This window comes from Marmota monax, unplaced genomic scaffold (assembly GCF_021218885.2).
Source record: "Marmota monax isolate L192 unplaced genomic scaffold, Marmota_monax_Labrador192_F-V1.1 WCK01_AAM20220418_F8-fsc00003, whole genome shotgun sequence".
NCBI lineage: Eukaryota > Metazoa > Chordata > Mammalia > Rodentia > Sciuridae > Marmota > Marmota monax.
This window is the reverse complement of record NW_026694084.1, coordinates 23,618,557-23,644,728: the sequence shown is the minus strand read 5'-3', so window position 1 is coordinate 23,644,728 and position 26,172 is coordinate 23,618,557. Positions and strand designations below refer to the sequence as shown.

Genomic DNA, 26,172 nt, shown 5'->3' with positions numbered 1-26,172 from the left:
TATTCTGGAGATTAATCCTCTATCTGAGGTACATGTGGTAAAGATTTTCTCCTATTCTTAGGTTATATTTTCTTGTTATTGTTCCCTTTGCTGAGAAGAATTTTTTGGTTTGAATCAGTCCCATTTATTGATACTTGATTTTACTTCCTGCATTTTAGAGTCTTGTTAAAGATGTCAGATCCTACGCTGACATGATGAAGATTTAGGCCTACTTTTTCTTCTATTAGGCACAGTGTCTCATTCTAGTCCCTCAGTCTTTGATCCACTTTGAATTGAGTTTTGTGCACGGTAAGAGATAGGGGTTTAATTTCATTTTGTTACATATGGATTTCCAATTTTCCCAGCACCATTTGTTGAATAGGCTACCCTTTATCTAGTGAATGTTTTTGGTCCCTTCGTATAGTATTTATGTGGGGTTTTCTCTATGTCTTCTATTCTGTACCATTGGTCTATGTGTCTGTTTGGTGCCATGTTGTTTTTGTTGACATGGCTCTGTAGTATAGTTTAAATTCTGGTATTGTGATACCTTCTACTTTACTCTTCTTGCTAAGGATTGCTTTGGCTATTCTGGGCCTCTTATTTTTCCAAATAAATTTCATGATTGCTTTTTCTAGTTCTATGAATAATGCCATTGGAATTTTAATAGGAATTACTTTAAATTTGTATAATGCTTTTGGTAGTATTGCCATTTTGATAATGTCAATTCTACCTATCCAAGAGCATGGGAGGTCTTTCCATCTTCTAAAGTCTGAATCTGAACTTTTGATATCATAATGTATAAGCTTATTCTAAGTTTTGTTTTATGGGTGCCAAATAAAATATATTTATTAATGTATAAGTGTATTCACTAATACATAAATTATTGTGACTTCAATAATATTATTTATTGCATCAAATGTGATTCTAAACATGCAATCACTGCTTGAGGCAAAATGGAAAGTACAAAATGAAAAGATTACTTTCCAATCTATGAGAATTTACAAACTAAAATGAATTTTGAATCAAGCAAGCTCTACCACTATTAGCTGATCATTTATGATGGCCATAGCATTGCGCTGAATGGGGAAGGAGGGAGAATTAATCCTGACCGTGGGAAGTTTGCCATGTGTCTGGGCAGACCAAACACAAACATGTGACACTGGCACACAAAGCAGAGGGCTGGGGATGTTGAGTCCCCAGTGTGCAGAGGGCTGGGGATGTTGAGTCCCCAGGTGATGGGGGGAGTCACCATGGACTCATCTAAAGGGCAGCGATTGAATCTGAGGTGAACCTTGAAGGATGGTTAAGGATTTAGGCAGGTGGAAGAGGCAACAGGGCATCACATTGAGGAAGAGACCAAGCCAGAGCTGGGTGTGCCAACGTGTGTGACTGACAGGCTAGAGTGGGGCATCCTGAGAGGCCACCAGTGCAGATCCTGGGTGTGTGGAAGGGAGAAATGTCTAGAAAACACATTGGAATGAAAGAGGGACAAAATCAGAGACTGAAGACAAAAGTGAACGAATTAAACAGAGGGGAGCAAAGTTTGGAGTGGGGTGGAGAGTTAGGGCTCTGTTGACAGGGAAGTGGCCGTGGTGATCGCACTGAGTTTTTGACTTTCCACTGTGAACATGAGCAACCTGAGACTGCTTTTGGGATGCAGTTGCAGGGAGGCAAATAAATGAGAATAGATATATTTTTAAAGATCTTTTGTTTTTACCCACGTAGGACTAATGCTATGTGACATCTGCAGATCCCTCCTGTTCTCAGTGAAGGGACACTGCTAAACCCTTGTCTCCTCTCATCCCTGCCTGTGATGGAGTTGCCCATTAGCTAAGGCATAGGTATATTTTAAGTATTTAGTTCTTGCAAATATAAGCTTTTATTGGAACTACTTGAAAACAAAACCTGGTGAAAACATACCATTTGTTCCTTTTACAGAAGAAAATTGAGGCATAAGCAAGTTGAAAACTTTGCCCAAGGGAGGGCTGGCAAGCAGCAGAACTGGGATACAGGTACTTACTTAAGTCCAAAGCCCACACTCCGACCCGCTCCTCAGGGCTCAGCTGTGGGAGGGGGCAAGACCCCTCTGTGAACTGACATGGCTCTGTAATCAGCTTTGTGTCGCTGTGACTAAAAGACCTGACAGGAACTATTAGAAGAAAAGATGGCTGACTCTATAGCTCTGGTCCCAAGGTAAGGCAGAACATCATGGTGGAAAAGCATGGCAGAGGAAAGCAGCTCAGAATATGGCCATCAGGAAGCAAAGAGAGAGAGCTCCACTTACCAGAGACAAAATATAAACCCCAAAGTCACACACCCCAGGTGGGTCACCTCCTCCAGCCACACCCTGCCTGTCTGCAGTTACCACCTGATTAATCCATATTAATGGAATAAGGCACTGAATAGGCCAAGGCTCTCATAACCCAGTCATTTAACCTCTGAAAATTCTTGCATTGTCTCACACATGAGCTTTTGTAGGACACTTCATATCCACACCATATCACATGGCATCTCTCCCCACCCTCAACCCGATCCTCTCCCCTCCCCCACAAATACAGGAAGTATTTTGAACAAGTAAAGAAATAACCTGATACTGGTATGAAATACTTATTACTAAATCCTTTATAGGTCCAGGGGAAAAAAAAATGCTCAAAGCAGAAGCTAGCAGTTCCGGAAACTACCACAAACTCTGACCTCACCAGGCCAAGAGGCTGCAGAGCTACCACCTTGTAGGGCTTGTCAAGCCACACATAGGAACCCACCAAGATAGGCATCATGGGAGAAAATCTTGCTACTACCTAATTCAGGTTCTGCCACGGAGACGGTGTTTTATGCTGTAGTTATTTCTCACCTGGACTATTGTTGGTACCTTGGCAAGCCCTTTCTGTTCATCTGTCATGCTTTTACTGTCTATTCAAAGCACAGAGACACATTTATTTTTTCCCCCACCAGCTGTAATTCTCAAACCACCCTTTACTCAGGCAATTATGCCAGCTTTCTGTTTCATCAGAGAATTCAATTTAAAATTTTAGTGCCAGTGGTTAAAATACTTACTTCATACATAACTTGAAGTTTGTATGGTTTTAATTCACATTTATGTTGCTGTTCACACTTTGCATTCTTTAATTGATTTATTTGTTAGCTATGCCATCTGCAGATTTTAGGTACAGCACATTCACAAATGACTGCACCCTCCCCCCAAATCTGTTTTGAAAACTATTTTCCCTCACCTTATTGCAATCAAGGATGTGCTATATTCTCATGTTCCAGAGTGGAACATTTTTTATAGCATTGCCTTCTTGGATCTTTATCCTGTTAGATTGTTACAGGTTTGGGCAAATACAACAATAACTTTTTAACCAGAGAATATTTTGTATGATGTTCCATTGGGCAGGAGACCTCTAACTTGAGCTCTGTTACCTAGTCCACAGACACCATGAAAACCTAAGTTTCAATGGAATAAAAGCAGTTCATAGGTTCTTTGGGTTGCTTGATGAGAAACTGATTTGTGAATGTGAAGTCCCAAATCCTAGAGCCTGTGTTCACAAAGGGCTGTCTTCTGGCTTATATTCTATAACCATGAGTGAAGGTTACCATCTTGGTCTGCCCAGTTCCTAGCTTACGGCCTGGAATCTGTAAGTAATCACTAAATGACTGTTCAGTGAGTAAATTATAAGTCCAGGTTAGGTATACTTCTAAAACAAGATATGGCCATATTCAGCCTGGAACAGGAACAGAAAAATGTAATCTTCCTTTTTGTTTCACTAGACCTCTGGAATGCCCTGAACATGTTATAAATGGAAGACCAGGCAATGATCCCCTTCATTCCCTCTGCCTATAAAATTTGCCCACTATAAGAGTCAGCTTACAGTTAAAGTTTGCATGGTTTTAATTCACAATTATGTTGTTTTTGTTGCTGTTCACACTTTGCATTCTTTAATTGATTTATTTGTTAGCTATGCCATCTGCAGATTTTAGGTACTGTGCACTCACAAATGACTGCACCCTCCCCCTGTTTTGAAAACTATTTTCTGTTTTCAGTAGTGGTACATTTATGGATGACAAGAGTGAGGATTCTTTGCTCTGACATCCAAGAACATCCTTTAAAACAATACAATTATGCGAATAAATGAGTTTTAAATTCCTGCTCTCTGTAAGTTCTTTGCTCCAAATATTTATGACTGGAAAAAAAAAAATCCCTCAAGATTTTTTTTTTTTTTTTTTTTTTTTTGCGGTGGGTTCCAGGGATTGAAGTCAGGGGCACTCAACCACTGAGCCACATCCCCAACCCTATTTTGTATTTTACTTAGATACAGGGTCCCAATGAATTACTTAGCACCTTGCTTTTGCTGAGGCAGGCTTTGAACTCGAGATCCTCCCATCTCTGAGCCCCTGGGATTACAGGGGTGTGCCACTGCACCCGGCTCAAGATTTTTTTCATGCGTATAAATCTGTAGAGAGCAATGGGTCTTAATTTGGGCTTCACATTGGAATCACCAAGGTACCCTTAACACCTTACGCCTGAATGGAATGCTGATTTAATTGATCTGGGGTATTTCTTTGGTATAGGGAATTTTGACATTTCCCCAGTTGATTCTATTGTAGAAGAATGGTTGAGAACTGTTGACATAGAATATAATTTTTAACTACTCAAAATGCCCGAATATGGGTTTAATTTTATATCACTACTGCTATTTTCAAGGTTCTTTCCTATTACAGTACTTACAACTCTCATTAAACTGTTGAGGGCAATATTTTTCAGTTCCAGTAACATATCACCTAAAAAACTTTTGTTAAATATGCAGATTTTTAAACCTCTATTTTAGAGGTTGATTCCATATATTTGTAGTAAAATGTGCATTAAAAAATACAAGTGATTCTTTTGCATGTTAAAATTGAAGAGATAAGCCTTAGGAAGACATCCGAAAAAGTTAAAACAGTTTAGGCAGTTCTAACAAAGAGCATGCCTTTTGGTGGTCTTGTGATCCTCTCAGAGGAAGAATAATAAAGATCTTAAAAACACAGAGATATTTATAATATCTGTTGATTTTCTAATAGTTTTTGGAGTGCAAATTACGTATTGGCAATAGTAAGAACTTTTGGAAGAAAGTATGACTCTTGCATTAGTATATAATATCAATTTTATGTAAAAATATAAACTTAAAAATAACTAATGTTTTAATTTTAAAAAGATGAGAAAAAATTTGAGACTATCAGATGCAAAAAAAATGACCTCTTATTCTTTCCATTTATGCTTAAAAAATCAGTTCATGATGCCCTGCTGTTTTAAAGGATTAGACAAAAATTCAAGGCATCCAGTAATGTTAGACAAATTTAAGGACACTCAGAATAACAAACACTTGAAGCTTTAGGACAAGCACATATTTTAGTCTAGGGCTGAAAAACTCGTCTGTCTAGCTTAAACTTCAGTGGGAATTTAGGGAAAGAAAAACGGATTACTCAAGCTGGAACTACATCAAAATGTCAAGTTAACAGGTTTTGGTGTGTAATGGTGCCAAGGGATCTAACGCCTGAATGATCAAGGCCATAGATTGCCAAATCATTTTAAAGATAATGTCCTTACCAGAATGCTGGAGCTTTCCTTTTATTTTTTTCTTAGCCTTTTCCTACATGCTTTACCCCAGGCTAACCAAGACCTGACAAAATCACACAGCAATTAATTGAAGCAGCTGCAAAGAAACAGCTGCAAAGAAAAATGCTAACACAGAAGCCCATAAATTCAGAAAGAAAAAATTAAAATTAAGACCAGTAATTTCCCCCATAATAGTGAATGATGCATTTGGTTTTCTGCAAATGCTTTTTGGCTTTTAAAGTTTGAATAACTGGAATTATATCTATAGTATTATGTACAAATGAAGAACATCAGTAGACCATGGTTGCCACTGTTTTACTTGAAAACTTTCCTTATTGGTCCTTTTTCTTATTTCTAAAATTTGCTCCCTATCCGGTACAATCTTCCTTGTCTCCCACAGTCAATTCTGGCCATAAGAATGCATTTCTTACCTAAGTTAGTTTAATCATAGTGCCAGTTTACATAATTGGCCCATTGGTTGGTTGTATTACCCAATATTTTTAGAGTCCATTAGAGAATTTCTTAATTTACTGGTGAAGAAGCAGCTTATCCTTTATGATCAGGATACAGAAAAGATATCAAGGTAAGACAGTGGAGAGCATCTTTCCTGCCATTTTAAGAAAATCTGTCTTCAGTGAAAAGAAATAGGGCATCAGAAACAAGCAGAAAGTAGAAGATTTAGAAAATCTTGGAGGCATTAAATCTTGGCTTTAATTTTTGAAGCCTTGGTTTCCACAAATTTCTTTAATTCTATGAAGCTCTTCTCTAACATCTTTCCTTTTTTTTTTTTTTTTTTTTTTTTTTTTTTGCTGCAGGAATAAATCCCCTTTTTGGCTTAATCTATATTGAACTTAGTGTCTAACATCTGCAACCAAAATTTTAAGCCAGAATGTGATGAAATAAGAATATATCATTTTTGCAATGAGAAGAGATTAGCTTGCCTAATAGCACGTTACAATGGAATTTACCTTTTTCAATCTACTGCCATACACTAAAGAGAAAGTTGAAATTTGGAGGGTTAGTGGGGTCTATGTGTTTAATGAGTGACTGGGTAAACTGGCATCAACTCTGAGTGAACACCCTCCCAGAATGTGGGGCTATGGCTCTATAGTACTGCATCCTCATTGGTTACTACTCCATAGTAGAGATGTTCTCTACAGATAGATTTAAACTCTAAAAGGGTAACTGAAATGAGTATAACCATTGGTCAAATTTAAAAATATATATAAAACTTTATTTTGCTTTTATAAACAATTATTCAATTCATGAAGACTAACCAAAGCTCAAGCCCTATCACAGTTTATTATAATACTCTTTCATTGAATCAACAGCATTAAAAAAAAAAAAGTTAATGAATACAGTAAAGCCACAATGTAAATATAGGAACTTTAGTTCTAGTAACTAAAATTAAAGTAGATAAATAATCTTTTTCAAAGGGAAAATATATTTAAGGGAAAAAAACAACAGCATAATATGTGTAGAGCAGGAAATTTAAATATCAGTTTAGTTCCTCATTGCCAGCATGGCATTTATATCCCAGATGAGATTTCGTAATTGATCCATAATTTGCTTCAGCTGTTGATTCTTCTGTTTGAGTTTCTGTGAAAACAAAAAGAATTTATCAAGAATGTTTCATGAAATATAGACCATGAAGTCAGAAGATTAAAATGTCGTAAGCTAGGACTCTAACAATCCAGATAGAAGTTAAGCTTAAGACTCCTGCAAGGCGGGTCTCAACCTTTTCCTGCCCCCAGATCTTCCCTGATGGGCATCTTGAATTCTAATTCAGCTCCAGTCCCCAACTCTATTTATTCTTCCACCTCCACCATCAAAGAAAATAAGCTAAGTATTCAATTGTTATAAAATCTAAGTACTTAGATTCATCACGGTAGAGAACACCCACTTGAGCCAGATTTCCTGAGTGTTGAGACACTCAGTTGCTTCCCTAATTAAATGGATGACATTGTCCAAAATTATTTTCACATCAGAAAAATGAAGGTAATAACTGAACCTATCTCATAGGAGTTGTTAGGAAGATTAAATGATCTGATTCATGTAAAACGTCAGAACTGCCTGGCATGTAAGTAAGCATTCAACAAATGTTAGTGATAGGAACAAAATGTAAACCATCAATATAAAACTATAATTAAAAATAGAATGCCTGATGCAACTGGTCTTTCAAAAATGTGGGAGAAGTCACTGTTTGTCCATAGCATGGAGTGCAATCTACTTCCAATTCTGAAAACAAAGACAGAATGGCACAGAGTTAAGTGCAATGATCTTCACAACTAAGATCTGCTGCAGGCCTAGACCACATGTGGCAGGTGCATATTCTTGGGTTCTACTAGATTAGAGTCTATACAATTCATTTTAAACATTCTTCAAGTCCTATGTGGTAAATATTTGCTTAGGTAAAACAAGAAAATAATAATGAGCTTCTAGTTAGTGTTTACTAGTTATTGTAACAACAATCATTATTATTCCATAACTTTTTGGAAACATTACATTTGGAGATACATTATTTAATTAGTTTATTTTAAAGATATATTAAACTACCTCCAGGTAATCTAGTATATATCATCACAAAAGGTCTAAAAAATCTCAGTTTTGATTTCATTAAAAAGCAAACTAACATAGCTTCCTGTGTTCATATATAAATACACAACCAGTGACACTTCACATCATGTACAACCACAAGAACTGGATTCTAATTAGAATGAGTTATATTCCACGTATAATATGTCAAAATATACAGCTGTATATATATGACAGTATGTGACAGAAATATATTTTGATTTATTATACATACATCTATATATATATATATATATATATATATATATATATATATATATATATAAACATTAAACTGGGGGAAAAAAAAGGCAAACTAAGGGCTGGGGATGTGACTCAGCAGTAGAGTACTTGCCTGACATGCATAAGGGCCTGGGTTTGATCCCTAGCATCTCAAAACAAAAAACAAACAAAAAACTAAAATTTAATATATGCAAACTAAGTTGCTTATATTATTTCTATCCAGAGTTAGAGAAGTTACAGGAATGAAATGGTTAAAAGGGAAGACAAAAAAAGTACTACTAGAAAAAAGAAAAAGAATTCACAGAGATTTTAATAGTCTTTAATAATGTTAAATTTAATTCACATTTGAAAGAATTAGCACAGCACAGTCCTAACACATCTGACCATACAGAACACGGGTTTGACTCTGAGCCTCACTTTTAACATGGCCTTTAGGAAGAGAAACTTGGTACTTTTAGCTACTCAGTCTCTTCACTCAGTTTTCAGATGACCCATCTTCCAAGCTGTATCATCCCAACTATTTGGAAGTCAGTTATTGAACAGTGTATATACTATCAAGTAAAGTTGACCCAGATTAGGTGACAGATGAGGAATGGCCAAGTTTATAAAGTCTTTTTCATCCTAGAGACAGTTGCATCCACCAAGGGTAGAAGCACCACAGAGAAACCAAGGAACAAAGGTGCAGTATTGAGAGACTGGCAATCCCAGTCCCAGTTCTAACTCTGCCTCTACCTTACTATGTGATCTCAGATAAATTTCCTCTCAGCAATCTCATCAATAAAATGGGACTATAGAATCTAAGGTCCCTGCCACCTGTATTTTCTGTACACCCACACATAAGAGGACAAGTGGTTACAGAGGCATGTGACAGATGAAGACAAGAGCTACTGAGTAAGAATAAAAGGAAGAGAATGTAAGTTGATTTCTAAAAAACTAATTTGAATTATTAAGTTCTGAATGATCTAATCACTTTTGAAAGTTTCAGAACTTCATCATCAAGTAGGAGGAAGTTTAAGCATAGTGACCAAATGCTTAGACTATTACCTGGTAAGGTGGATGGCAGAGGAAAAATATCAGATGCTCTGGAACTCTAAAAGATAAAGCACTGCCTGATTGAAAAGGTCAGCAAACAGGAAAAATACTTTTGTTCGGGGTCTAGAAGAGTTAGTGGTGAGCTAAGAGTGCAAGGAGGATACATTTGGGCTTGGCAGTAGGTAATGGGACCCATTAAAATTCTTGAAAGACAAGAGAGATGATTAAACTGTAATGAAAAGATTAACCTCTAGTGGAATGGATTCTCCAAAATACCTTGGACCAAACTGTGCCCATGACAACGGAGAAAGAGGAGGGTTTTATGTGTTGGACACAGCTAAAATCCATTCAAAGGCCCAGTCTGGTAAATAAGCTCAGTGACTGAATATTCAGAAAGTAACTAGAACTAGCAGGGCGCAGTGGCACATGCCAGTAATCCCAGTCTCAGGAGTCTAAGACAGGAGAATCACGAGTTCAAAGCCAGCCTCAGCAACAGCAAGGTGCTAAGCAACTCAGTGAGACTTTTTCTAAATAAAATATAAAATAGGGCTGGGGATGTGGCTCAGTGGTTGAATGTTCCTAAGTTCCATATCCAGTACCAAAAAAACAAACAAAAAAAGAAAAAAAAAAAGACAATAGGAACTAGAATTAATAAAATTATATTTTGATTTATTATACATATATCTTTTTATATATATATATATATATATATATATATATATATATATATATATATAAACATTAAACTGGGGAAAAAGAAGGCAAACTAAGGGCTGGGCTGAGTGGTTAAAAACAGAATGTATATCAGTATCAGAACAGGGTTTGCAGATGGCTCACACAATGATACCATTATTGGAATAAATGTAAAGTCTACCAAAAAGACTACTTTCAAGAAAATTCACTTGGAAATATAAATTCTAATATACTGGTTTATTTTCTTTTTAACACCTCATTAATTCCTAAAAAATTAAGTAAGAGTATTTTCAAATTAATATTGAAGTCTAGACAGTAGTAAAAGATTTTTTTTTAAAGTACGATATAAAGTACTTGGATAGTTTTTTTCAAAGATGCCATAAAGTTTCAAATTAAAAAATTAGCATACAAGTAAAATATCTAGAGTCAAAACACATCATGAAACTATCAACAGCAGAGCTGACAGTTATGCTTATTAGTGGTTAAATTGTAAATAAATTTTCATGACATGATATAGGATTTAATATATACAATCTTGCCACTGATTGATTTTAACAGAGGTTGACAGCTGCTATTTTCAAAATCCATCAGCTGTGCCTAATTTGTTACATTAACAGGTGAATGTGTAAGCAGAGTAGATACTTACAGAATATGTTTATGCTAAGTCATACCATGTAATTTAATATTCATACAAAGGATGTGACACTTGACCCAAAATGCTTTAATTTCTAAATGCCTGGACTCAATTATATGTCAACCCTGTAAATGCTGCCTGCTATCTCTTTCAATTTTATTTTACCATTAACAGAATAGCCTTAAGCAAAATAAAACATATTTTGATGTCCCTAAAGCATAAACTCTGAAACAAGAATTTATCCTTTACTTGGGCATCAGGGCTTACAGATTCCAGGATATATAAAGAAAAAATGAAAAATATTTAAACCAAAAAAGCGAATAAAACCAGGCCATTTTGTTATCTGATGATTTATGTACATCAACAGTGGGCCTCAAAGTTTCAGGTGCTATAGTAGCTAACATGCATTGTTAGAAACTAGACAGCAAACACACCTAGTCTGTTTGGTACAATTCGTGTAGATGATATAGCAATATTGAAAATGACCAATTGTGGATGAAATAAGGAGTATAAATATATTCATTTTATTCAGAATAAAAAATATGCATTACAATAAAACTGAAGATATTTAATTGAATATGAGAAACAATTCTATTACTGATCATAGATGTATAAAGCAACTTAGTTATTTAATACAAGTAAATGCCAATGTATTAAAAATATGGTGTGATACTGATGTTTCTACAAAGATCCATCAAAACATGACATGAGTACATGAAACAGGGGCTGCTTTCCATTAGAGAGCCTTAGGTTCTCTAAGCAGAAACCTGTCCTTTCATCTGAACCATGCTTGAGGGCAGACTACACTTCAGGCTCGTTCATGGTAGAAATTCTGATATTTGGGAGAATGCCTTGTACACAAAAAGCACTCAAACACTTGAATATTTGATTATTCAAACAAAGAGCAAAATATAAAGCTTCCCCCAAATCTAGAAAAATGGAAAAAAACAAGAAAACAAAAATCCTTGGCAATCATTTCCAAACTTCTTTTTGTTGTTGTTTAATATTGCCATTTGGTATTAAAAAAAGAGATGGTCAATATTAAAAATTCTTCATTTTTATACTCCACACCAAAGTAGGCAAGAAATATTTTGGATGCTTCAGTGTAGATAGCTGCAGTGGTTTGGATAAGTGTCTCCTGAAGGCCCAATTCTTAAAGGCTTGGTCCCTAACCCTTAGCTAGGCGATGAAGGTGGAGGGTGGTGAAGTTTTGGGTAACTGGGAGGGGCGAGCCCTTGAAGGGGACTGTGGGATTCTGGTCTCCTCCTCTCTGCCTCTTTCCTACCTTGTCAAGAGGTGAATGTGTGTACTACAACACATGCTCCATGATGTATTATGCCACTACAGGCAGTCCCAAAGCAATGGGGGAAATTAGTCATGGCCTGAAAGCTGCAAAATTGTCAGCCGAAAAATAAACGTTTCCTTTGAAGCTGATTTATTTCCTATATTTGTTACAGTAACAGAAAGCTGATGAAACACTAGCAAAATTCTGTAAACTTTAAAACTCTAGTACCTACTAAGTATATGAACAAAAAGCAAACTTTAAGTCCATAATAAGAATGTACTTTGATTAACATAGAAATGACAAAAATTTATGAATACAGATATTCAACAATACTTTACAAATTAAAACCTTTTATTTTTAAGAGCATCCATGTGATTAAACAATTAAATTAAGAAATCTGTCATCCAAAGGCAGCTACTTAAATTAACATAGTTTTCACATAAATACTCTTAGGTATGAGTGCCATTGAGGCAAAAATACATGTATCAATAAATCATGAGCTCCATATCTTAAAAAATGTTGATAATATATTTTAACCCTATATTTTAGAAGGGAGATACAAGGTGTAAAGAAGTTGGAGGAAAAGAATTTCATGAATTATTGGTATTAACTTGCTTTTCAGTAGTTTACTTTCTTTCTGCTTTTTTTGGGGACTAAACTTTAAGTGATCTTAGCTGTGTCCCAACTTTCACCTCCGCCCACCACCTAATTCTTCAGTGCTTTCTCAAAATACAGGAATAAGAAGAAACCCAGCAAGTACAAGAGTGCTTTGAGGCCAGTGGATGAGCACTTACCCATGCTCCTCAAGACAAGATACTTTCCCCCTAAGTTTTCTTTTAAAAAACAACTGCCTTAGAAATTCAGAGTGTGGATTTTAATCTGATTAATTTAAAATATCTAAATTCATTCTTTACTCATTGTAACAGCAATTGAATAATACAACAAAAAGTATTTCCTGAAGTTAAAGCAGAACCTGGTTTAACATCTGAATTATATGGGAAAATAACATTTGGAATACTGAATTTTATTACATAAATAAACTTCAGAAATGCTGGCTATTTATTGAAATGCTGCGTATTTTTTGGTGCATTGAAAAAACACTTGACCCAGAAAAATATTGTGGTCAAGATACACATATGTATCTCTTCTTTTTTTGAAAGCCTTAATGAAAATGGCAGAGGTGGGGGGAAAAAAAAGCCAGCCACTCATAGGGAGAAAAGTTACTAGAGAGGAAAGAGCAGCAGATGCAAGAAGGTAAAGTTTAGGATGAATAGAAAAGATGGGGGTAGTCAATGACTTGGCAGAGAGGAGGAGTCTACAACCCAAAGGGTGCAGGAGTCTGCCACTGAGAATAGGGCTGAACCACCCCAGAGAATGAGGGACAAGCACCATGTCAAGGGCACCCAGGTGGCCTGGGATGATAACTGGCGGTGGGGCTCACAGAGGTGTACCACTAGAAGAGCCCGAGGCGCCTCACAAACTTGCCCTCCTGGTCACCAGGTGGCTGTGCACCTTCTCCCATCCTGCCCTCTTAGGAACAGGAGGCCTCCTGCAAAGGGAAGCACAATAGCTGGATTCGGTGAGCTCAGGAGAGCAGAGGCAGTAAAAAATATACATATTATTAATGGAAATATGTCACTTCTTAACAAATAAATGTCTCACATCTTTAGAGTAGCAAACACTATCTTTTTTTTGTGTGTGTGTGTGGTGCTGGGGATTGAACCCAGGGCCTTGTGCATGCGAGGAAAGCACTCTACCAACTGAGCTATAACCCCAGCCCAGCACCATGTATTAAAAGTTCCTAGTCCCCTTTTCATTTTTAACCAATCTCCTTCTGTGAGTTCTTTGCTGTAATTGTCATGACTACTATCATATTTGTGGGAAATACTCTTCTTAAGCTGCATTTCACCTTTTAAAACAAAGCTACTATACTTTATGACATAAAGTCCAAGTTTTCCTTTCTCCTAGGTTTTGAAATACATATTTATTTTAATTGTCTAATATTTTATTATGAAGATGTTATTTTCAACTCTGAAATTCATTTTGATACATGTTATATATAATGTAAAAGGTAGTTTAGTTTAGTTTAGTTTCTCCTCTCCTATTTTTTAAGATGGATTTTCTATACAATCCTCCTTCTGTCATAGTCAATGGGAAGGCTATTTTTTGGCTATTATTTTACTAATCTGTCTGCATTTATACCAGTATTACATGCTTAATTACTATTTTTATAATATCTTCATATTACATTTTAATTTTTAAAGTATTCTACTTCGTTGTTTTCATCAAAATTTTCTTAGAAATTTTATTTTCAAGAAAAAAAATTTCATTTGGATTTTTTTGGGATTTATTTCTTGATTGGCACTGCACTAAAATAAATTCCTACTTCTGTATGATTTTGAGAAAAGTCCTGTTTGGATCTGGACTGTTACTGCCTTCATAGTTTGTTAATCAAACAATGAAATGATCAATGTTGGAATTTTTATAATACCCACTGCCCTCCTCAAAATTCTGTATGCTCTTTAATTATTTAAATGTATTTATGTATCATAGTAAGGTTTGTCACACATATTATTGATGTAATCCCTATCTACTCAATATTTCTTGTAATTGTGAACAAAACCTTATAATCTAATTGGTTTACAGCATTATAAGAGCCTGGTGTCAATCTCATATTAAGCCATTTTATGGAACTTTTACAGACTCTAGTCATTTATCAAATGAATTTCTTTGAGCATTTTAATAAGCCTGTAGATAATATTACAACTCTTATGTCCTAACATTTGTTTATTGTCTTTTTGTACTGCCTAAAACTTCAAAAATAATGTTAAACATTAGTGTATACAGCAACTTATTTTATGCCAATTTTTGGTAGGAATATACTTCTTTATTTCACCTGTATAAAAATTGTTGGCTATTTATCTGAAATTAAAAGATGAAAAAAGAAACTATATTGCTAATTGTTTTCAGTGCTCTTTGGATTAGCAATTGGTATTGATGTCTATCAAATGTCTTTCAGACACCTGAGAAAATATTTTTCAGTGTAATCTACTGACATTACATATTACATATATATATTGAAATTATGCTTATGAACCTCAGAAAATCATTTTTAGCTAAGATGTATTGTTAATACACTGATGTATCCTACTAACCAGAATACAGAATGTCAGAGAAGTGAGCTGAATTTACAAGTGAAAGAGGGAGGTTGGTAGTTCTATTCACTGTGTAACTTCTGTTAGGTTTTGGTAAGTTTAGGTCACATTTGCACAGAATGAACTGACAACTCTCCCTATTGTTCTGTGTGTTGCATGAGAACTATCTGAACACTGTCTTCTGAACTTTTAAAAGTATTGGGCAATAAATGCATTCCAGTCAGGAACTTTTTGGGGGGGCAACAAATTAATGCTTTGCTAATTCTCACTTTCTTATTCCGGCATTGAGATATTCACATTTCCTATTTGTAAATTTTTATCATTTGCTGCTCAAAATATGTCATACACAGCAAGGTAGACTTGTGCTTAGAAAAGAGAAAAGTAAATGGGTTGTCATGGAGATCTGTGGGGTTCTTTAAGAATTTTATTGAATGAATTTTGTGTCTCTTCAGACATTTCTACTTACCTTAGTTCTTCATTCTAAATAGGATGAGTCTGCCACAAAAACAATATTATGTAATTCTACAATTTAAATTATGTTTTGAGTTACAATGGACTTGTTAGTATTTTTTTAATCAAGAATTCTTAAATGTAAAACATACAGATGAATAACTCACTTTATTTACTTCGGCAATCTCTCGTCTCTCTTCACTAGCAAAACGTGGCAGGCCAGCCCGATCATCATTCTTTGAGCCTTCTTCTTCTACATATGGAATAAGTTGCTAAAGAGTGAGGAACAAAAGTTAAAAATAAAAAATGTGACCTGAATTGTCCAATTAGACTGGTATAGAAGATGTATCAGATTAATGCCAATTTTCATACTTTTAGTAGTTTAAAAATAAATTTCAATTCTGACAATTACCTGAAATAGCAGTTTTAGAAGTTTATCATTTTGATGCATTCTATATATTACCCTTTGGGTTTCTTTTGCAAAAGGCCTTTATAACACTGGTTGTCACATATAATTAAATAATATCTTACTCATTCAATCAGCAAATATTTGATTGGCAGACACTGGATAAGACACTGCAAAACTAAAGTCAAGTAAGATTTGTGAGTTACAGTTTGAGATAAATAAGATGGGCTCTTTCCTTCCTCTTTACTAGACGGAAAGAACTGCATGGATTACATTAACATGCCATCTGAAACTTCAGTATGCATGCAAATTTCTAGATATCTTAACATCTTTTCATTGTCAAGAATCTCTTTTTGTTAGGTCAAATTTACAAATCAGTGAACTAATAGCAGAATTATAATTAAACGTGTGTGGTTTGTGATGAAGTCCACTAAAGAATTGTGACAGAATTCAGGAATTAACAGCTTCCGCCATCTGGTACTGTATGTGGGAACAGGCCAGAAGAATATAACTGGTTAAAGTGGCAGCTGCCTCTCCAAACTTCTTCCTGTTCTTGGGACAAATACAAACTTACCCATATCTACATTCACTCTTTGTCTCTTTGCTCTCCTAATACAGAGCTGTCCTTCCTTCTTCAGATAATTAATGTGCATGCAGTCTGTGCTGATTCTTCTGCCCTCTCTTCACTCATTCCTCTTCCTTCAGTCTCTCGCTACACTTTTCCTCCTTTATCATCTAAATATGTTCCAGTCTTTTCCATTTTGAGAGCAAAAACTCCCCAAACTCTTGCTTCCATCTTTCCTTCCATCTACTTCTTTCCTTTTTTATTTATTTATGCTTCTCTAATTGTTGGTTCCAGCTCTTTACTTCCTGTTTAATCTTCAAATCACTGTGATCTAACTTCATGCTACATGTTTCTCCAAAGCTCACTCTACTCAAATGTACCAATGATTTTCAGCTAGCAAAGCCCAGGGGACAGTTTTCATTCCTAATTTTCCTCAACCTCTGGAGCATCTGACAATGTCAACCACATTCTTGATCTTCCTCTCACATCTTTGACCGTTTCTTTTTTAGGCTGTTTTGCATTTAACTCTTTCTCTGTTCATCTCTTACATACTGATCACTCAAAATTGTCCTTTACAGGTAGTGAGAGAACATATAAGCTTCCCAGCTACGTGAGGTGACACAGATATGTCAACAGGAAAATGCTACTTAGAGAAATAAACACACCTAGTTAACTAAATATATCTGTAACCCAAGACTAAATTTAGAAAATATATGTTTCAAACAGAGTGCTTCCACCTGACTACAAATCAAACCTAAATCAATACTGATTAAAAATCTTTTAACTGTAAAAAACTTTCATGAAAACCATTTTAAAGATATTTTATAACACTATTAAAACTCCTACTTAAAACAAAAAATCATGCATTGATTTAAATAAAAGGAGATGCTGACAACCATGACAAAAATTGTCATAGACAGCCCTTTCCTCCTAAAGCCACCAACAAAAGCCACAAGCAGCCTTGAAGTTAAGTCTAGAAGAAATTATTAATGTGAAAATACAGCAGTAACTCTACACATATATATCATATTTTCATCTTCTCTGGTTAAAAGGGAAACCAATAAAAATTCAAAATCTGGAAATACTGCTGAAAAGGAGAGAGAAAAAAAAAAAAACTACAAATGTCCCGCCACTATCTTACATCTCATATTCATGCCCGTCTCACAAAAATTTACCTCTACTGGAATGGGATCCATTCCCCCACAGTTTTCATTGCATTTGTCGTAAACCAATCTCAGCTTCCTGAAGAGAATGGAAAGTTGGCGAAGATGATCCTGTAGCTTTGTTAACCGGTCTTGGTATGTCCCAGTGTGGTAAGTGACACCATTTGGCAGCTTAGCAGGCAAAACAGAACAATGAAAATAAATGTAAATTAAGATTTTTAATAGGTAAAGCTAACAAAAATTTTAAGTACTGCATAAAAGTAAACTGTTGATAAAAGACATATAAGATAGGCTTGAATAATTAATTTTCTTTTTCTCATTTTCCAAATTTCCCATTCCAAATACAATGGTTTGAAAGGAAGTAGATCATCTTAAATTATCTGAAATATTATTAAGATTTTTCAGAAATTCTCAAGTATTAAAACACTTTGCATGTTTCAAAGTAATGTGGTATACTATCAAAGGCAACCCACTCTAAAAGGACATATTACTAAGGGTTCAGCTAGCAAAACCCAGGGGACAGTTTGGAGGATTTCTTACCATGAATTCTCAATGTGTGAACTTTCCCAGACACTAACAATTCAGAGAAAATTTAAGTATACCCCTGCTTTCATGTGTGGATGATAGTAAGGAGTATAATGATTTTATCTTGTATAGAGAAGCACTTCGTACCTTTCTTGTGGCATTTACTACATTTAATACTTTGCCCCTATTTTCTATTTAATAAAGCTGACACTTATATTTGTATCACCACATGTAGTATAGTGCAAACACATCCATAGGTTTTAACATACAGTCTGAATTATTTTACTTTAATGAGTTATTTTATCCACAAATCTACACTTAACCCTTCAATGAGAAGTGTCACGAAAGAACTCTTGGATAAAATCTGTCAATCCTTTAGAAATGCAAAGAATCCCCCTCCAATTTGCCTAACTTAGTCAATTTCAATATTAGTTTTATAGCAGCTTCTTCAAGAAAGGAAAAATTGATTCAAAAAATTCCTCCATTCTTTTTTTGTGTGTGTGTGTGCTGGGGATTGAACCCAGGGCCTTGTGTATGCAGGGCAAACACTCTACCATCTGAGCTATAACCTCAGCCCCCTGCATACTTTAAATGTGTGAGGCATTGTTCTAGAAACTGGGGTAGCAGTCAACATGAAAGAAATGAGGTTACCATATTACATAGCATACATGGTAACAGCCTTGAAGATCCCTTGATCTCACTCCTCAGCTGAAAAGCTCATCAATAATCATCTCACTCATGACTGTGGATGAAAAACATAAATACATCTGTCAGAAGCCACTCTGGACAGAAGCTATGTGTGCACCTGTAAGTCCTGAGTAAAGGGGTGCTGAACAGTTATTGCACCCCGTAATACACTGTGCTTTACCTCTGCTCAGATAAGGAAGGTGTGGCTTCAGGAGTGGGCATCACCAGATGGGGCTGAATTACACCCACTATTCCTTTGTAATCCTACCCCTTTGCCCTTTTTGGGATAGAATGTTCCATGGAACCTCCCCTTGTGTGTCCCCTGTATACGAATAAAGAATTCCAGTGGCTTCCTCTCTTTCCACGGATCCCTAAGGTCACAGAGCTGCCCCTGATTTGGAAAAGGTACTTCTGTGTGTTTGTGTGCTTTCTTCACTGTTTTCTTAAATTATTGGAATAGTCAGATTTTGTGAACCCAGCATAGGTCACCAGCTTGGATAGATGGCGATAAACATCATCATACATCTAGACACTAAAAAAGCATTCAACTAAATTCAATATCCACACTTAAAATAAATATAAAACATAATAAGACTCCTCAGTATAATAAAATATATTCATCTCAGTTAAAAACTCAGCACATGGTTAATGTGAAAATATCAGAAACATTCTGCTAAGGTCTGGAACAGAAAAGGATGTCTACTAAGACCAGTAATACTACTAATGAACACTGTTCTAGAGGTGGTAGCTAATATAATCAGAGAAGAAAATGTAAGGGGGAGGTTGAAACTATAAAAAGAAGCTGTATAATAGTCACTATTTATAAATGAAATGATAATGACTACCAAAATTAAAATAATTCAATAAGGGGATGAGTACAAAAATAATAGAGAAAAAGAAATGGCTTTGCTTTTATCTATAAAAATAAACCCAAAGAAAATGGCCATAATAATGGTGACAAAAATGATTAAAGATCCAGGAACAAATTTCAATAAAAATAAAAATGAAACTTAACATACTTCTTAGGGAAATAAAGGATATTCCATGTCTTTGGCTGGTTTATTAAGACTCAACATCATAATGATATCTTTCTAGGTTTAATAAATCTAAAGAAAACACTGATAGGTTTTTCTTACAACTAAAGTTCATTCTAACACAGAGAAAATTAAACAAGCAGGAAGAGCCAGGAATACTCTGAAAAATAAAATGAAGGGCTGGAGTTGTAGCTCAGTGGTGGAGTGCTTGCCTTGCATGTGTGAGGCACTAGGTTCAATTCTCAGCACCATAAAAATAAATAAAGTAAAATAAAAGTATCGTGTCCATCTACAACTCAAAAATTTAATAATAAATTTAAAAAATAAATGTAAACAGAACAAAGCATCAAAAAATATTTTAAAAATTTGGCTTTAATCCTTAAAAGACAGACAGATATGTGGAATAGAACATTTCAAAAATAGAGTCATTTGTGTATAGTAGTATAGGAATGGATGGAGGAGGAAAATGAATTCATCGGCCTTTTGAAAAAAGTAATGCTAGGGCTGTACCTCACACTTTACAATAGGGTAAATTCCATAATGACCAAAGTTTTAAAAGCAAAAAACTGAAACAAAAAACCCCCAGAACTCTTCCTAATTTTGAAGCAGGGAAGGCCTTCCTAACCAGTCATAGAATCTAGAAGCCCTTAAAGATAAATAAATTCATTTTTTCAAAAGCATGCATAGCAAAAACTACCATAGGCAGAGCAAATAAATAAATAACAACAAAACATCAAAAGACTGAAAAAATATGTTTGCAAGTTATATCATAAACAGCAAGTTCCTCTAACATATAAATAAATCCTACAAACTGGTGAACAGAGTAAAAAAGATGTTCCACAAAAATGATGAAAAAAATGGGCAAATAACATATATAAACATTTAGCATAAAGAAAGTATAAATGATTTGTAGATTTATAAAGAAATAGTCAAATTAACCAAATTAAGAGAAACATAAGATAAAATTTTTATATCAAGTGATCAAAGATCCAAAACTAATAATATACTGTGTTGGTCTTAGTCAAGATATGGTCGCATAAACTAGTACAATCCCTGTGGAGGACAATTCATCAAAACTTATCTAATTACATAAGCACACAGCTATTTCAAAAACGTATCCTAAAGCACACTTGCACATTTGTGTAGGAGATGATTTGCTGCAGCCTAACAGTGAGAAATTAAAAGCAGTATAAATGGTCTCACTAGAGAAAAGTTTTAATAAATTATAGGATTTCCATGCAGCAGAACAACATATACTACAAAAAGCAAAAGGGAGACCTTTCTGTACAGACATGAATAAGTATCAAGATACACTCAATGTAAAAAACAAGATTCAAAATGTGTATAATATACTACTATCAGTGCAAAAGGGGGAAATGAAAAATATATATACACATTTGCTTAAATATGCAAAAAACATCTGGAAGGATACACAACATTAGTAGTAAGCATTGTTAACAACCACTGCCAGCAGAGATGGATTCGGTACCAACTTAATAGGAATGGGAGGGAAAACGTTCTGTTTTATTTCTGAATTCTGAATGTATTATGTATGCCAAAAATAAAATAAGAGATTTACAGGATAATAAACAGAACCAAAGCAACGCCATTTTTTTTCACAAGGAATCTTAATCAGGGATTTAGGGATAATTGGGGATATATTCTTTAACTCCCCAAACTTATTTTCAAAATGTGCTTTTGCATTTTTCTTAGAAGAGCCCATGGTTTTCATCAGACTCTTAAGCAGAAAACAGACACCTAACATCTAAAAAACCATTTCTCTAAAATAAATGCTTGGAAACAACATTAGCAGTTTGTACTACACCACTCTACCTTTATGGATTAATAATACAGAGGATGGTTTCAAATCTGAATGGTTAAAAAAATGTAGTTTTCTTTCTTCTCAGAGAGGAATACTTTCCAAAAATCCCCAGTGGATGCCTGAAACCAGCGATAGTACAGAATTCTATATATACTAGTTTTTCTTACATATACAAACACGTGAGAAAATTTAATTAAAAAATCAGGCACAGTACATGAACAACAAGTAAAATAGAACAATTATAACAATATATTGTTATAAATATCATGAAAATGTGGTTTCTGTTATGGTATGGATCTGAATGTCCCCAAAAGGTTACCTGCTAAAGCCCAGGTTGCCAACCTGTGGCACTATTAGTAAGTGGCACAACCTTTAGAGGTGGGGGTCTATCTAGAGGAAGTAGGTCAGGAGGGTGGACACTGGAAGGGTATATTTTGTTGCCTTCCTCTCTTGTGCATTCTCTTTGCTTCCTAGCTGCAATGAACTGAGCAACTATTCTCAAATACATGCTCCCTGCCATGAGGGTCTACCTCACCACAAGCCCAGAATCAATACACTGAAAGTGACATGGACTGAAATCTCTCACACTGTGAGCCAAGATAAATCTCTTTCCTCTTAAATTGATTTTCTCAGGTATTTTGTCACAACAATGGAAAGCTAACACTCCCTCTCTTTCTCAAAAGGCCTAGTTAACATTTTTGGATGATGGTTGACCATGGATAACTCAAAATGTGGATGAGGGAGCCACTGCATTAAAAAATAACCAGATGATATGCAGTTAAGAGCATCCTTTTACCTCTTCTTACAGAGTTTTAGAAAGGAAGGGGCACACTGTTGTTACCTTTTTGGTCAACTGCAATGTGCTCCACAGGGCCTCAGGTAAGTCAGACCATGCAAATAACTATCCTAGCCCCCTACCAATTAGCTTTGAATATAGATCCACATGGAATAGTAATTGATAACACATTGTGAAAGAGTTTAGTTCTATGTGGGCATGACCTGCATTGTATCTCTTTTAATAATATAGACAATTTGATAGCAAATTTATAATATAAGGAAGTTAACAGGAAGTTACTTCTCTCTTCAAAGCTCATTTCCCTTAACTGTTAAATATGGATAAAAATATTTATTGAAAATGTCTCTACAACTGTATATTTCACCAAGAAAAGTACTTGATAGATGATAGCTATTTCCTCTCCTGGCCCTAAATTAGTACTTTACATACAGCAGGTTAAAAATCAAAAAATACATTATATGCTAAACTCTAAGACATCATTTAATTCACATCTTAACCATTTTAGATATGAATCTATTTATTTTTAAAATAACTGCTAAAGAGTTTTGATCTTCTCTTGAATTTTCTTTGTATTATATTTCACACTCACTTATTGATAATGGTCTTAAAGACTTCCACAAAGCTGGGCACAATGGCACAATGCCTCTAATCCCAGTGACTGGGGAGGCTGAGGCAGGAGAATAGGAAATTTGAGGCCAGCCCCAGCAACTTAGTGAGGCCCTGTCTCAAACTAAAAAAATACAAAGGACTGAGGCTTAGCTCAGTGGTAAAGGTAAAGTAAATTTTCACAAAACAGAGTTACTCATAAAATCAGGAGAAAAACTCCTAACCACTTAAAAAAAGAAGGCAATAAAATATGTGCTAGGCACTCATAGAAATAAAATTTTAATAATCTGAAAACCTGGCTTCAAATTTACCACTGACTAGCTCTGGGTATGTCACTTTAACTCTCTTAACTACAAAATCTTCATCTGTCAAACAAGAAATCCGCATCTCATAGCATGTAGATAAGCAAGCATTAAAAATGGATCAGCCAGGGCTGGGGATGTAGCTCAGTGGTAGAGCACTTGCCTAGATTGTGTGAAACCCTGGGTTCAATATTTGGCAAGGCAAAAAATAAAAAAAAAGTTATCCAGTTATCCAAAATGTGGTACATCAATTGGATACCTAAAAGGAAAACAATGGATTTAGACTCATACCTATTAGTATAATCTTCCCCCCGCCAAATTAACCTAATATAGGTTATAAACCTAAATATGAAAACTAGAACTACAAAACTTCTGGAAGAAAGCATTGGAAAAATATTTGTCATTTTGGGCTAGGTAAAAATTTCCTAGGTATGACACCAAAACCAAACTCTGAAAAGAACAAATCAACAAGTTGAATTCCATCAAAATTAAAAATGTCTGTTCTTTAAAAGTAATATGAAGAGAATGAAAAGAGGAGCCAAACACTGGTAGAAGTATCTGCAAAGCAGAAAAAACATATAACAACAAGTGCAGATGAGGATAAGGAGTAACTAGGAAATTTGAAAGGTGCAAATTGAAATATAAATAGGTCAGTTATTTTGGAAAAATTTTTAAGATGTTAAACAGAGATATAACCTATGATCCTGCAGTTACACCCCTAAAATATCCATTCAGGAAAAAGTGTAACATGTGCACACAAAGGTTTGTAAGCAAACATTCATAGCAGCTTTATTTACAATGGCCCCCAGGTGGAAACAACCCAAATGTCCATCAACAGATGAACAAACTGTGACATATTCATACAATAGACCACTACTTGGCGATAAAAAGGAATGACTTATTGATGAGCGCTGAGGCAAAGAACCAGACAAAAGAAGCCTACATACAGTATGATTTCATTTATATAACTCTAGAAAACAAAAATTTCAGAAAACGGTGGTTACTCGAGGAAGAGAATGGGAGGCAAAGATTTCACAGGGGCAAGAGGTAACTTTTAGGGGCGACAGGTTCAATATTTTGACTGTGGTGTCGGTTTCACAAGTCCATTCATTTAAATGAACATAGTTTTATTGTATATTAGTTGTGCCAAGAAAAGGAAAGGGCTTTTTTTTGTTGTTTAGCAAAATGTGAATTCTTCAACTCCTTGAACTGCCCTCCTCTCCACAGGAAAATTTCTGCTGGAAAAATTTTTCGAATAATCTGAAGAAGGAAGTGAAGTGCGACCCACCGTGTCTTGAAAGGTATGGGATTTACACAGAGAACTCAGTTGAATCTAGAAACTGTGGCTTCGATCGTAGAGCAATCTGGTCTGGAAAACATCACCCCTACAGATATTTGGAGGCTGGCACATCCTTGGGGGACATTTCTGGGTGTACACGGGGTGACCTACACTTGAGGTTTGCCCAGGGCAGCGCCACTGACGCCCAGCCTTTCACTCCCAGAAGCACCCCGCTAGCTGCCCGTGTCGCACGCCCACCTGCATGTTCCTGAGGAGCTGGAAGATCTCCATCGTGCGGTACACGATGTCCTGCACAGTCTCCTGCCCGATCCTGCAGAGCGACGCCGTGTTGACCTCCCGGGCGGACTGCTGAGCCTGGGGTCCGGCGAAGGGCCCCGGCGCCATCCCCGATGCGGCCAACGGAGGGGTGGACATGGCGCGGCTGCGACCCCCGGCCTGCAGGAGCACAAAGGCAGGTGGTCAGGGGACCGGCCGGAATTGGGACGCGGCGGGCCTTTGCGTGGGAAGGAACTCGAAAGCCCCGGGCCAGCCGATTTCAAAACAACCGGCGCCACTTCCGCCCACGGTGACGCAATACGTCGTAAAAACGTCACAGGCACACCGCCCACTCAGAGAGCCTGGGAACCTGTCTCCATCGCAACCGGACGGGATTGGACCGCACACCGGGCGAGCGAGACGGAAGGGTTAAGTAGCCAATCACTAAAAGCTTTCTGGCAAAAGGGGGCGGTACTTGTGGTGGAGGTTGGGTAGACTTGCCCACAGATCTTACCTGGAGTCAGGCCTTTGTTGGAATTGAGAGCGGTCTTTCAGTTAATGTTGGGTTCCTTGCTCAGCATTTTCTCATGACAAACCGATGAGGTTTGTAGTATTATTGTCATTTTACAGCTAGGAGGTGGGCGCAAAATGGCTAAAGTACTTGTTAAGTGCCTGCAGCATGTATTGGCAACCTTCAATTGGAACAAAATTTCTGTTCTTCACGCTTCGCAGTGACACGGTATCGACCTGTCTGATTCCTTTTGGTCCCGGGACCAAAGTAAAAATGAGCACGATAAGCACTCACTCTCCTTTCTGTCTCTAATATTTACTATAGTAGTTCCCTATTATTGTAAGTGGATAATTCTAAGACACCCAGATGCCTTGATCTGACCCAATATACTGAACTATTTTCTATACCTTAATGCGTAAGATAAAATATAATTTGTTAGTCGTAGTAAGAGATTGGTAACAATAACTAATAGAATAAGTATGCTGGGTGCGGTGGCCCATTCCTGTAATCCCAGCAGCTTCGGAGGCTGAGGCAAGAGTTCAAAGCCAGCCCTCAGCAAAAG

General features: G+C 36.0%; 1 protein-coding gene across 1 annotated transcript; it reads right to left on the bottom strand.

Moving 5' to 3' along the window:
• Nucleotides 1–6,779: 6,779 nt before the first annotated feature.
• Med30 (mediator complex subunit 30) lies at nucleotides 6,780–25,414 on the bottom strand. Its single transcript, XM_046464977.2, has 4 exons — nucleotides 25,082–25,414; nucleotides 17,785–17,943; nucleotides 15,806–15,910; nucleotides 6,780–7,171 (listed from the first exon to the last, which is right to left on the bottom strand). Exons 1-4 carry the CDS (start codon nucleotides 25,256–25,258, stop codon nucleotides 7,076–7,078), a joined length of 537 nt encoding a protein of 178 aa, XP_046320933.1. The 5' UTR covers nucleotides 25,259–25,414; the 3' UTR covers nucleotides 6,780–7,075.
• Nucleotides 25,415–26,172: the final 758 nt, after the last annotated feature.